Genomic DNA, 13,175 nt, shown 5'->3' on the forward strand with positions numbered 1-13,175 from the left:
ATTATTGCTGATTTAAATTACATTTATTTAAACACACTGTCACACTATCACAAAGAAAATATTTAAGATTATAAATTAGAAGTTGCAGGGCCCGCATCAAGGACTGCATCGACGTCACTGTGGACCCACACCAGTATGTATACAGGAAGAACCGATCCACAGAGGATGCCATATCTTCTGTGGTCCACACAGCCCTCACCCACTTAGAGAACAAGGACTCTTATGTTCGCACCATCATACCACAGACCCTGGTTTATAAACTGACAACCCTCAGACTGAGCTCCACCCTTTACAACTGGGCCCAGGACTTCTTAACCGACAGGCTGCAGTCTGTGAGGATCCACGATGTCTCATCCTACTCCGGTCACCCTCAGCACCGGCTCCCACCAGGGCTGTGTGCTGAGCCCCCTCCTGTTGACCCTGCATTAAGAGCAGGACCACCAGACTGAGGAACAGCTTCTTCCCGGAGGGTGTGAGACTGTTGAACGCTGGAGGACCTCCGTAGCCCCCCCCCCCCCCCCCCCCCCCGCTGGGTCTGCTGGAGCCTATCCCAGCTGTCATCGGGCGAGAGGCGGGGGTACACCCTGGACAGGTCGCCAGTCTTACTGGGATATTCCTTGCAGTTAATACTTATTGCAGTGCTGACACTTTTTTTACTGCCCATATTCATACACTTCTTGCTATTTTGTACTATACTTAGTTAGCTAATTTTATTCTTATTTATACTTTTTACTATTTCTGCTATGGCTTGAATCGGGACCAGAGAAATTTCGTTCCATCTCATGTACCAACGTGTGTTGAAATTATAATAAAGAATCCTTGAATCCTTGAAAAGGATGCACAGCATGCTACAGATGCGACAAAACAGGCAATCAGGCACCAGAGTTCTTATCTCATTGTACGTAGCTGTTACAATTTCCAAGTTTATATCATTAAGGCTAAAATAAGCTAAGTAAAGAGTAAATCGGCAGAAAACTATTGGAACAAGAATGAGAAAGGAAAAACAATCTGATGAGTGAAGAAGGTGAGGTGGGGTTTATTGGAAGGAGGCACGGACATTTCGGCCCTTGAGATCTTGAGGAGGCCTGTAGTTGTTTACCATGCAGCATGGATCTTCACCTTCTCCAGAGAAGAGGAGGCCACGGAACATTTCCATCTAACGAGGAACCAGAAACCAACAGAAAGGAGAAGGAGAGAGCGATAATTAAGGTATGATTTTGGCAGACAAGATCATATCATAGCTATAACATTATAACCTCTGTTGCAACTCCATCATTGCCCACTAGAGCACAACAGGAATATCAACTGTCTAAAAGACCTCAAGCTGATTTGCCACTTTTCTGTGTTTTTCTTGGCTATTTGGGATGCTCTATCTAACATTAGCCACTGAGCCACATGTGGGTGAACTTAGTAAATATGGGCGTACCTGTGCAGGGCTGACACTGATTGGCTCCTTCAAAACGATCCAGGTCACACTCTCCAGGAGTGGCGGAGTCGTCAAAGAGCCGTCATATGTCCAATAATCCAGAGAACCAGGAAGAAGAGTCTTTGCATCAAAGTTAGAGAAGGTGGTCTGCTTTCCCTGCAGGTGTTACAGAGCAGGAGATAGAAGAGGGGGAGCGGGAAGTGAAGAGGAAAGGAAAAAAAACATTACAATTAATTCATTATTTTCCTTAAAAACTGCTCTAGAATGGGCACATTTGTACCAAGTGCAGCTGTACTTTGTGAATTTTGTGACAGTTGTTTTTACCTTTGTCTTAATGGCATCGAAGGTATCCAGAACTTTCTGAAGCTGAGGGTTGGCATCACCAATCTAGATCACAACATAAAGTAGATACAAACATAATGCATCATACAATAAGAAACATAAAATACTTTTTTCACAATCTTAAAAGGCAGGAACACTTAAACACCATCCTGCTAATCTACAGTACAGTGACAGACTGATTTGCCAAAGTTGAATCACTGATGACTCACCTTGAGAAAAACCCCAACTACGGCAAGACCATCAGGCTTGTCGGCTGCCTCTCCAAAGCTGGGATACTTAGTGTTCCAGTGCACCAGGTGAAGCTAACAAGGAAATAAAATAGTATTAAGTCACAGACTGGCTGCATGTCACCTTATCCAGACAACCTGCTCAAGCAAGGCACATGAAAAATAGTAAGGACCACTACTGTAAAGAGATCGTCGCTTACCTGCCCCTTACATCCTTGCCACATAAAGAGTTTAAAATCTGTTACTCTGCAGTACGTGCTAATTGCAATAGGAACAGTGCATGCATATTTTAATTCACATTCGTTTAACTGGAGATGCTCCAGTGGCCTCAGTACCTCACAGGGGAACCTGATGCCATCGACAGTGTGCTCCGAGCCTTGGTTGTCACTGCCTCCCCAGTGGAAATGAAACTGCCTCAGACGGTATGTTCCAGAAATAGGGCCTCCAGTTAGGGCTGGTTTCAGACAACAGATCACATAATCAGGAAACACTGAACAGTCAATAACAACAAGTTTTTGGTTTATTACAGTGACTACAGATCTCATCAGCTTAGAGCCCGCTGAGGCAGAAAGTTTGTGTTAGCAACTGGAGCATGTTTCAATATATTATCAATATATATACTGTTATGCAAAGACAAAAATGAATAATAGAAGTTGAGCTGTGCTTACTGGAGCTGTCTGTGTCGTCCACATAGTCCACCTGAAAGGAGTGTCCGTTGTTGAGCATGCCCTTGGCATTGGAGGGGTCATACTTCAATGTCAGAGGCTTCAAAGAGGAGTCATACTGGGCTTCCTTGGGGACAATATTGATGGGAGACTGTCTGGGCCCATTGGCTATAGGAAAAGTTTCTGCCCACTTGTCAGGTCCTACAAATACAGAAATAAATACACTTAAACTAATGCCACTACTGTATAATGTTGTCTTGTCGCTTCCGTGCCATGATGATGATTCAGCTATTTTAATGTAACGTCACCAAATATATATACATAACTTAGAAAACAATTCTCACTTACAACTACTTTGACTAGACAGGAAGAAAAAAGTATTTTAAATTTTGATTTTCGAAAAAATATGAATTAATTGTAAAAATGTATTCCAATCTACTCAGTCTACTCAGTATCAATGTGATATTCAAGATGTTCACTAAATAAAAGTAATTAAAAAAGGAAACATTACTCTTGTATGAAACTGAAGTACACAAGGAAAGTAGAAATACATAAATAGGTATACCTGTACTTTACCTTGACATTCAATGACAGAAAGAAAAATAATGATATTCCCTGTTCTCTATTTCTATTATTTTCAAAACTATCCACATAATAACTCAATACTCAATAAAAATGAAATACTCAGATCTCTTAAGTTGAATTATGGATGCAGGGATGTTAATATAGCACTTTAATTTTTACAGTCCTGATGCTTTCAATCTAAACATTTACACTTTAAACATTTTCTATTTGCTCTGCATGTATAATATCTGGATAAGCTAAGCCGACAAGACCTGTGGATGTTCCTGGTTGTGAAAGTTTCAGTTACCCTGAAGCTGAACAAGTATGCCCCAGCAGTTAGAGTAACTGTTAAAGTAATTAAACTGTTGTTGAGGAATGGAGGATTGGTGTCTGTAATATATACAGCACTGTCTACACTAACTGATTCTGTGTGGCAACATGTTTTCAGCCTTTAACACATAGACTTGAAAATCAAGTACAATAAGTGAATCAAACTGTGTTGGGTGCTGTGAGATCCTCACCGTTAGCCGCTCCGTATCCCCATCCTTGAGACATAGCTGCTCCTCCTTTATGTTATCCTGGTACCAGAAAAGAATAATTAATCCAAGTGAGTTTGCGGGTTAAAAAGAGGCTGAAGAGGCAGGTGAGGAGGCAGCACTACTCTTTCTAATGATATTTCCTCTGATGTCTCTTGTGAACAAACCAAAAAAAACCCGACTTAAATGTCACATAAATGGTACAAACTGTTGTAACTGATCATTTAAAAGAAGATCTGTTTTTTAGTGTGCATTTTTCCAGTTTGTATCCATGGTAACAGAACATTAACTGTTACTGCAGCAGGTTAATGCAGATTTGCCAATATGTGACAACTTACATAGATAATTATACTAAGTATAATATATTATTATATATAATATATTACTACATAATAATAATAATAATAATATAATAATTAAATAATAATAATATAATGATATGTAATATAAAAAAAGGGCCAAGAAGATCCTCAAACAGCCCAGTCACCCCGGACACTCTCTCTTCTCTCTACTGCCATCAGGTCAGCGTGTCCGATGCCTGAGGTCAGAGACTGAGAGGCTGAAGAGGAGTTTCTATCCACATGCCATCCTCCTGCTCAACTCTGAGCCTTAACCGGACTTAAATACCTGCACCACTGCACTTTACTCACATAGCTGCTTTCAATACTGTAAATGTGTGTATATATATGAACTACCCTCCTCTAAGTTTACACTTGAGTTTACGTCTATATTTTATTCTTTATTACAGTCTATATTTTATTTTATTTTTCTCGGTTTACATTTACACTTATATTGTTTACCTTGTGTTTACCTCAGCCCTGACAGCATTCTACAGGTGTGTGGTGGAGAGCGTCCTGTGCTCCTGCATCACTGTGTGGCACGGCAGCTGCTCTGTGGCAGAGAAGAAGGCTCTGCAAAGGGTGGTGAAAGCTGCACAGAAGACTGTGGGACGCAGTCTATCCACCACCACGGACATCTACACCTCCAGATGCAAGAAAAGGGCCACCTGCATCAGGAAAGACCCCATGCACTGTTCGTCCCTCTCCCTTCAGGCAGGAGGCTACGGAGCATTAAGAGCAGGACCACCAGACTCAGGAACAGCTTCTTCCCGGAGGCTGTGAAACTGTTGAACGCTGGAGGACCTCCGTAGCCACACGTAGACACACGTGCACAGATTGCAGTTGTTTTTGCAGAATGTGACTTTAAACTTCCACTTGCACACTACCTCAATGCACTTCTTGCTATTTTGTACTATACTTAGTTAGCTAATTGTATTCTTATTTATACTTTTTACTATTCCCGCTATGGCTTGAATCAGTACCAGAGAAACTAATTTCGTTCCATCTCATATACCAACGTGTGTTGAAATGATAATAAAGAATCCTTGAATCCTTGAATCCCTGAAAAGGATGCACGGCATGCCACAGATGCGACAGGCAATCAGGCACCAGAGTTCTTATCTCATTGTACGTAGCTGTTACAATTTCCAAGTTGATGTCATTAAGGCTAAAATAAGCAAAGTGAAGACTATCGGAAGAAAACTATTGAAACAATAATGAGAAAGGAAAAACAATCTGATGAGTGAAGAAGGTGAGGTGGGGTTTATTGGAAGGAGGCACGGACATTTCGGCCCTTGAGATCTTGAGGAGGCCTGTAGTTGTTTACCATGCAGCATGGATCTTCTCCTTCTCCAGAGAAGAGGAGGCCACGGAACATTTCCATCTAACGAGGAACCAGAGACCAACAGAAAGGAGAAGGAGAGAGCGATAATTAAGGTTTGATTTTGGCAGACAAGATCATACCATAGTCTCTTATAACCTTATAACCAACTCCATCATTGCCCGCTAGAGCACAACAGGAATATCAACTGACAGTGGTCAGATAAGAGGTTTTGACTGCAACAATCTGCTATCAACAGAGTGTACCTAAAAGACCTCAAGCTGCTTTGCCACTTTTCTGTGTTTTTCTTGGCTATTTGGGATGCTGCATCTAACATTAGTCAACATTAGTTAACCGTTCTACCTACTGAGCCACATGTGGGTGAACTTAGTAAATATGGGAGTACCTGTGCAGGGCTGACACTGATTGGCTCCTTTAAAACAATCCAGGTCACACTCTCCAGGAGTGGCGGAGTCGTCAAAGAGCCGTCATATGTCCAATAATCCAGAGAACCAGGAAGAAGAGTCTTTGCATCAAAGTTAGAAAAGGTGGTCTGCTTTCCCTGCAGGTGTTACAGAGCAGGAGATAGAAGAGGGGGAGCGGGAAATGAAGAGGAAAGGAAAAAACATTACAATTAATTAGTTATTTTCCTTAAAAACTGCTCTAGAATGGGCACATTTGTACCAAGTGCAGCTGTACTTTGTGAATTTTGTGACAGTTGTTTTTACCTTTGTCTTAATGGCATCGAAGGTATCCAGAACTTTCTGAAGCTGAGGGTTGGAATCACCAATCTAGATCACAACATAAAGTAGATACAAACATAATGCATCATATAATAAGAAACAAAAAATTGAAAAAGTTGAATCACTGATGACTCACCTTGAGAAAAACCCCAACTACAGCAAGACCATCAGACTTGTCGGCTGCCTCTCCAAAGCTGGGATACTTAGTGTTCCAGTGCACCAGGTGAAGCTAACAAGGAAATAAAATAGTATTAAGTCACAGACTGGCTGCACGTCACCTTATCCAGACAGCCTGCTCAAGCAGGGCACATTGATTTTCATATGATGGAACTACAAGTTTCCCACTCTCCTGTGATTTTATTTTTTGTTTGTTTTTGTTTTTTTTATGAAAAATAGTAAGGACCACCACTGTAAAGAGATTAACGCTTACCTGCCCCTTACATCCTTGCCACATAAAGAGTTTAAAATCTGTTACTCTGCAGTACGTGCTAATTGCAATAGGAACTGTGCATGCATATATTAATTCACATTCGTTTAACTTGAGATGCTCCAGTGGCCTCAGTACCTCACAGGGGAACCTGATGCCATCGACAGTGTGCTCCGAGCCTTGGTCGTCACTGCCTCCCCAGTGGAAATGAAACTGCCTCAGACGGTATGTTCCAGAAATAGGGCCTCCAGTTAGGGCTGGTTTCAGACAACAGATCACATAATCAGGAAACACTGAACGTCAATAACAACAAGTTTTTGGTTTATTATGGTGAATACAGATCTCATCAGCTTAGAGCCCGCTGAGGCAGAAAGTTTGTGTTAGCAACTGGAGCATTTTTCAATATATTATCAATATATATACTGTTATGCAAAGACAAAAATGAATAATAGAAGTTGAGCTGTGCTTACTGGAGCTGTCTGTGTCGTCCACATAGTCCACCTGAAAGGAGTGTCCGTTGTTGAGCATGCCCTTGGCATTGGAGGGGTCATACTTCAATGTCAGAGGCTTCAAAGAGGAGTCATACTGGGCTTCCTTGGGGACAATATTGATGGGAGACTGTCTGGGCCCATTGGCTATAGGGAAACTTTCTGCCCACTTGTCAGGTCCTACAAATACAGAAATAAACACACTTAAATTAATGCCACTACTGTATAATGTTGTCTTGTCGCTTCCGTTCCATGATGATGATTCAGCTATTTTAATGTAACGTCACCAAATATATATACATAACTTAGAAAACAATTCTCAAAAGATTCTCACTAAATAAAAGTAATTAAAACAGGAAACATTACTCTTGTATGAAACTGAAGTACACAAGGAAAGTAGAAATACATAAATAGGTACACCTGTACTTCACCTTAACATTCAATGACAGAAAGAAAAATAATGATATTCCCTGTTCTCTATGCTTTCAATCTAAACTGTAACACTTTAAACATTTTCTATTTGTTCTGCATGTATAATATCTGGATAAGCTGACAAGACCTGTGGATGTTCCTGGTTGTGAAAGTTTCAGTTACAGCAGTTAGAGTAACTGTTAAAGTAATTAAACTTTGTTGAGGAATGGATGATTGGTGTCTGTAATATATACAGCACTGTCTACACTAACTGATTCTGTGTGGCGACATGTTTTCAGCCTTTAACACATAGACTTGAAAATCGAGTACAATAAGTGAATCAAACTGTGTTGGGTGCTGTGAGATCCTCACCGTTAGCCGCTCCGTATCCCCATCCTTGAGACATAGCTGCTCCTCCTTTATGTTATCCTGGTACCAGAAAAGAATAATTAATCCAAGTGAGTTTGCGGGTTAAAAAGAGGCTGAAGAGGCAGGTGAGGAGGCAGCACTACTCTTTCTAATGATATTTCCTCTGATGTCTCTTGTGAACAAACGAAGAAAAACGACTTAAATGTCATATAAATGGTACAAACTGTTGTAACTGATCATTTAAAAGAAGATCTGTTTTTTAGTGTGCATTTTTCCAGTTTGTATCCGTGGTAACAGAACAGTAACTGTTACTATAGCAGGTTAATGCAGATTTGCCAATATGTGACAACTTACATAGATAATTATACTAAGTATAATATATTATTATATAATAATATATTACTATATAATAATAATAATAATATAATAATTAAATAATAATAATAAAATGATATGTAATATAAAAAAAGGGCCAAGAAGATCCTCAAACAGCCCAGTCACCCCGGACACTCTCTCTTCTCTCTACTACCATCAGGTCGGCGTTTCCGATGCCTGAGGTCAGAGACTGAGAGTCTGAGGAAGAGTTTCTATCCACATGCCATCCTCCTGCTCAACTCTGAGCCTTAACCAGACTTAAATACCTGCACCACTGCACTTTACTCACATAGCTGCTTTCAATACTGTAAATGTGTGTATATGAACTACCCTCCTCTAAGTTTACACTTGAGTTTACGTCTATATTTTATTCTTTATTACAGTCTATATTTTATTTTATTTTTCTCGGTTTACATTTACACTTATATTGTTTACCTTGTGTTTACCTCAGCCCTGACAGCATTCTACAGGTGTGTGGTGGAGAGCGTCCTGTGCTCCTGCATCACTGTGTGGCACTGCAGCTGCTCTGCGGCGGAGAAGAAGGCTCTGCAAAGGGTGGTGAAAGCTGCACAGAAGACTGTGGGACGCAGTCTATCCACCACCACGGACATCTACGCCTCCAGATGCAGGAAAAGGGCCACCTGCATCAGGAAAGACCCCATCCACTGTTCGTCCCTCTCCCTTCAGGCAGGAGGCTGCGGAGCATTAAGAGCAGGACCACCAGACTCAGGAACAGCTTCTTCCCAGAGGCTGTGAGACTGTTGAATGCTGGAGGACCTCCGTAGCCCCCCAACAACAACCACCCATAGACACACGTGCACAGATTGCAGTTGTTTTTGCAGAATGTGACTTTAAACTTCCACTTGCACATTACCTCAATGCACTTCTTGCTATTTTGTACTATACTTAGTTAGCTAATTTTATTCTTATTTATACTTTTTACTATTTTTGCTATGGCTTGAATCAGGACCAGAGAAACTAATTTCGTTCCATCTCATGTACAAATGTGTGTTGAAATGATAATAAAGAATCCTTGAATCCTTGAATCACTGAAAAGGATGCACAGCATGCCACAGATGCGACAGGCAATCAGGCACCAGAGTTCTTATCTCATTGTAAGTAGCTGTTACAATTTCCAAGTTGATGTCATTAAGGCTACAATACGCAAAGTAAAGACTATCGGAAGAAAACTATTGAAACAAGAATGAGAAAGGAAAAACAATCTGATGAGTGAAGAAGGTGAGGTGAGGGTTCATTGGAAGGAGGCACGGACATTTCGGCCCTTGAGATCTTGAGGAGGCCTGTAGTTGTTTACCATGCAGCATGGATCTTCTCCTTCTCCAGAGAAGAGGAGGCCACGGAACATTTCCATCTAACGAGGAACCAGACACCAACAGAAAGGAGAAGGAGAGAGCGATAATTAAGGTATGATTTTGGCAGACAAAATCATATCATAGTCTCTTATAACATTATAACCTCTTTTGCAACTCCATCATTGCCTGCTAGAGCACAACAGGAATATCAACTGACAGTGGTCAGATAAGAGGTTTTGACTGCAACAATCTGCTATCAACAGAGTGTACCTAAAAGACCTCAAGCTGCTTTGACACTTTTCTGTGTTTTTCTTGGCTGTTTGGGATGCTGTATCTAACATTAGTTAACATTAGTTAACCGTTCTACCTACTGAGCCACATGTGGGTGAACTTAGTAAATATGGGAGTACCTGTGCAGGGCTGACACTGATTGGTTCCTTCAAAACGATCCAGGTCACACTCTCCAGGAGTGGCGGAGTCGTCAAAGAGCCGTCATATGTCCAATAATCCAGAGAACCAGGAAGAAGAGTCTTTGCATCAAAGTTAGAGAAGGTGGTCTGCTTTCCCTGCAGGTGTTACAGAGCAGGAGATAGAAGAGGGGGAGCGGGAAGTGAAGAGGAAAGAAAAAAACATTACAATTAATTAGTTATTTTCCTTAAAAACTGCTCTAGAATGGGCACATTTGTACCAAGTGCAGCTGTACTTTGTGAATTTTGTGACAGTTGTTTTTACCTTTGTCTTAATGGCATCGAAGGTATCCAGAACTTTCTGAAGCTGAGGGTTGGCATCACCAATCTAGATCACATCATAAAGTAAATACAAACATAATGCATCATATAATAAGAAACATTTTTCACAATCTTAAAAGGCAGGAACACTTAAACACCATCCTGCTGCTAATCTGCAGTACAGTGACAGACTGATTTGCCAAAGTTGAATCACTGATGACTCACCTTGAGAAAAACCCCAACTACGGCAAGACCATCAGGCTTGTCGGCTGCCTCTCCAAAGCTGGGATACTTAGTGTTCCAGTGCACCAGGTGAAGCTAACAAGGAAATAAAATAGTATTAAGTCACAGTCTGGCTGCATGTCACCTTATCCAGACAGACTGCTCAAGCAAGGCAGATTGATTTTAATATGATGGAACTACTAGTTTTCCACTCTCCTGTGATTTTATTATTTGTTTGTTTTTTATGAAAAATAGTAAGGACCACCACTGTAAAGAGATTGTCGCTTACCTGCCCCTTCCATCCTTGCCACATAAAGAGTTTAAAATCTGTTACTGTGCAGTATGTGCTAATTGTAATGGGAACAGTGCATGCGTATTTTAATTCACATTCAGTTAACTGGAGATGCTCCAGTGGCCTCAGTACCTCACAGGGGAACCTGATGCCGTCGAGAGTGTGCTCCGAGCCTTGGTCGTCACTGCCTCCCCAGTGGAAATGAAACTGCCTCAGACGGTATGTTCCAGAAATAGGGCCTCCAGTTAGGGCTGGTTTTGAACAAGAGATCACATAATCAGGAAACACTGAACGTCAATAACAACAAGTTTTTGGTTTATTGTGGTGAATACAGATCTCATCAGCTTAGAGCCCGCTGAGGCAGAACGTTTGTGTTAGCAACTGGAGCATTTTTCAATATATTATCAATATATATACTGTTATGCAAAGACAAAAATGAATAATAGAAGTTGAGCTGTGCTTACTGGAGCTGTCTGTGTCGTCCACATAGTCCACCTGAAAGGAGTGTCCGTTGTTGAGCATGCCCTTGGCATTGGAGGGGTCATACTTCAACGTCAGAGGCTTCAAAGAGGAGTCATACTGGGCTTCCTTGGGGACAATATTGATGGGAGACTGTCTGGGCCCATTGGCTATAGGGAAACTTTCTGCCCACTTGTCAGGTCCTACAAATATAGAAATAAACACACTTTAATTAATGCCACTACTGTATAATGTTGTCTTGTCGCTTCCGTTCCATGATGATGATTCAGCTATTTTAATGTAACGTCACCAAATATATATACATAACTCAGAAAACAATTCTCACTTACAACTACTTTGACTAGACAGGAAGAAAAAAGTATTTTAAATTTTGATGTGAAATCACAATTGAAAAAATATTAATTAATTGTAAAAATATATTCTAATCTACTCAGTCTACTCAGTATCAATGTGATATTCAAGATGTTCACTAAATAAAAGTAATTAAAAAAGGAAACATTACTCTTGTATGAAACTGAAGTACACAAGGAATGTAGAAATACATAAATAGGTATACCTGTACTTTACCTTAACATTCAATGACAGAAAGAAAAATAATGATATTCCCTGTTCTCTATGCTTTCAATCTAAACTGTGACACTTCAAACATTGTCTATTTGTTCTGCATGTATAATATCTGGATAAGCTGACAAGACCTGTGGATGTTCCTGGTTGTGAAAGTTTCAGTTACAGCAGTTAGAGTAACTGTTAAAGTAATTAAACTGTTGTTGAGGAATGGAGGATTGGTGTCTGTAATATATACAGCACTGTCTACACTAACTGATTCTGTGTGGCAACATGTTTTCAGCCTTTAACACATAGACTTGAAAATCAAGTACAATAAGTGAATCAAACTGTGTTGGGTGCTGTGAGATCCTCACCGTTAGCCGCTCTGTATCCCCATCCTTGAGACATAGCTGCTCCTCCTTTATGTTATCCAGGTACCAGAAAAGAATAATTAATCCAAGTGAGTTTGCGGGTTAAAAAGAGGCTGAAGAGGCAGGTGAGGAGGCAGCACTACTCTTTCTAATGATATTTCCTCTGATGTCTCTTGTGAACAAACGAAAAAAAACAAAAAACAATTTTAATGTCATATAAATGGTACAAACTGTTGTAACTGATCATTTAAAAGAAGATCTGTTTTTTAGTGTGCATTTTTCCAGTTTGTATCCATGGTAACAGAACAGTAACTGTTACTATACCAGGTTAATGCAGATTTGCCAATATGTGACAATTTACATAGATAATTATACTAAGTAGCTATAATATATTATTATATAATAATATATATAATAATAATACTATAATAATTAAATAATAATAATAAAATATACAGTACTGTGCAAAAGTTTTAGGCAGGTGTGAAAAAATGCTGTAAACTAAGAATGCTTTCAAAAATATAAATAGTGATTGTTTATTTTTATCAATTTACACAATGCAAAGTGAGCGAACAAAGGAAAAACCTAAATCACATCAATATTTGGTGTGACCACCCTTTGCCTTCAAGACAGCATCAATTCTTCTAGGTACACTTGCACACAGTTTTTGAAGGAACTCAGCTGGTAGGTTGTTCCAAACATCTTGGAGAACTAACCACAGATCTTCTGTGGATGTAGGCTTCCTCACATCCTTCTGTCTCTTCATGTAATCCCAGACACACTCGATGATGTTGAGATCAGGGCTCTGTGGGGGCCATGCCATCACTTCCAGGACTTCTTGTTCTTCTTTACGCTGAAGATAGTTCTTAATGACCTTGGCTGTATGTTTGGGGTCGTTGTCCTGCTGCAGAATAAATTTGGGGCCAATCATACGCCTCCCTGATGGTATTGCATGATGGATAAGTATCTGCCTGTATTTCTCAGCATTGAG

The 13,175-nt window shown here is 40.3% G+C and overlaps 3 protein-coding genes across 3 annotated transcripts; all 3 read right to left on the reverse strand.

Annotated features, from left to right (window-relative positions):
• Positions 1-1,012: 1,012 nt before the first annotated feature.
• LOC311488007 (carbonic anhydrase-like) lies at positions 1,013-3,779 on the reverse strand (the record flags this gene model as incomplete). Its single annotated transcript, XM_084544510.1, has 7 exons — positions 1,013-1,156; positions 1,427-1,582; positions 1,751-1,813; positions 1,978-2,070; positions 2,331-2,449; positions 2,664-2,861; positions 3,746-3,779. 7 exons carry the CDS (start codon positions 3,777-3,779, stop codon positions 1,037-1,039), a joined length of 783 nt encoding a protein of 260 aa, XP_084400636.1. The 3' UTR covers positions 1,013-1,036.
• A 1,559-nt stretch (positions 3,780-5,338) lies between these two features.
• Positions 5,339-7,894, reverse strand: LOC311488008 (carbonic anhydrase-like; the record flags this gene model as incomplete). The annotated part of the gene is made up of 7 exons (XM_084544511.1): positions 5,339-5,482; positions 5,826-5,981; positions 6,148-6,210; positions 6,299-6,391; positions 6,728-6,846; positions 7,060-7,344; positions 7,861-7,894. The coding sequence occupies 7 exons, from the start codon at positions 7,892-7,894 to the stop codon at positions 5,363-5,365; spliced, it is 870 nt and encodes a 289-aa protein (XP_084400637.1). The 3' UTR covers positions 5,339-5,362.
• A 1,565-nt stretch (positions 7,895-9,459) lies between these two features.
• Positions 9,460-10,808, reverse strand: LOC311488009 (carbonic anhydrase-like; the record flags this gene model as incomplete). Its single annotated transcript, XM_084544512.1, has 5 exons — positions 9,460-9,604; positions 9,956-10,111; positions 10,278-10,340; positions 10,499-10,591; positions 10,785-10,808. 5 exons carry the CDS (start codon positions 10,806-10,808, stop codon positions 9,485-9,487), a joined length of 456 nt encoding a protein of 151 aa, XP_084400638.1. The 3' UTR covers positions 9,460-9,484.
• Positions 10,809-13,175: the final 2,367 nt, after the last annotated feature.

This window comes from Chelon labrosus (genome assembly GCF_963514085.1).
Source record: "Chelon labrosus genome assembly, chromosome: 5".
NCBI classification, from domain to species: Eukaryota; Metazoa; Chordata; class Actinopteri; order Mugiliformes; family Mugilidae; genus Chelon; species Chelon labrosus.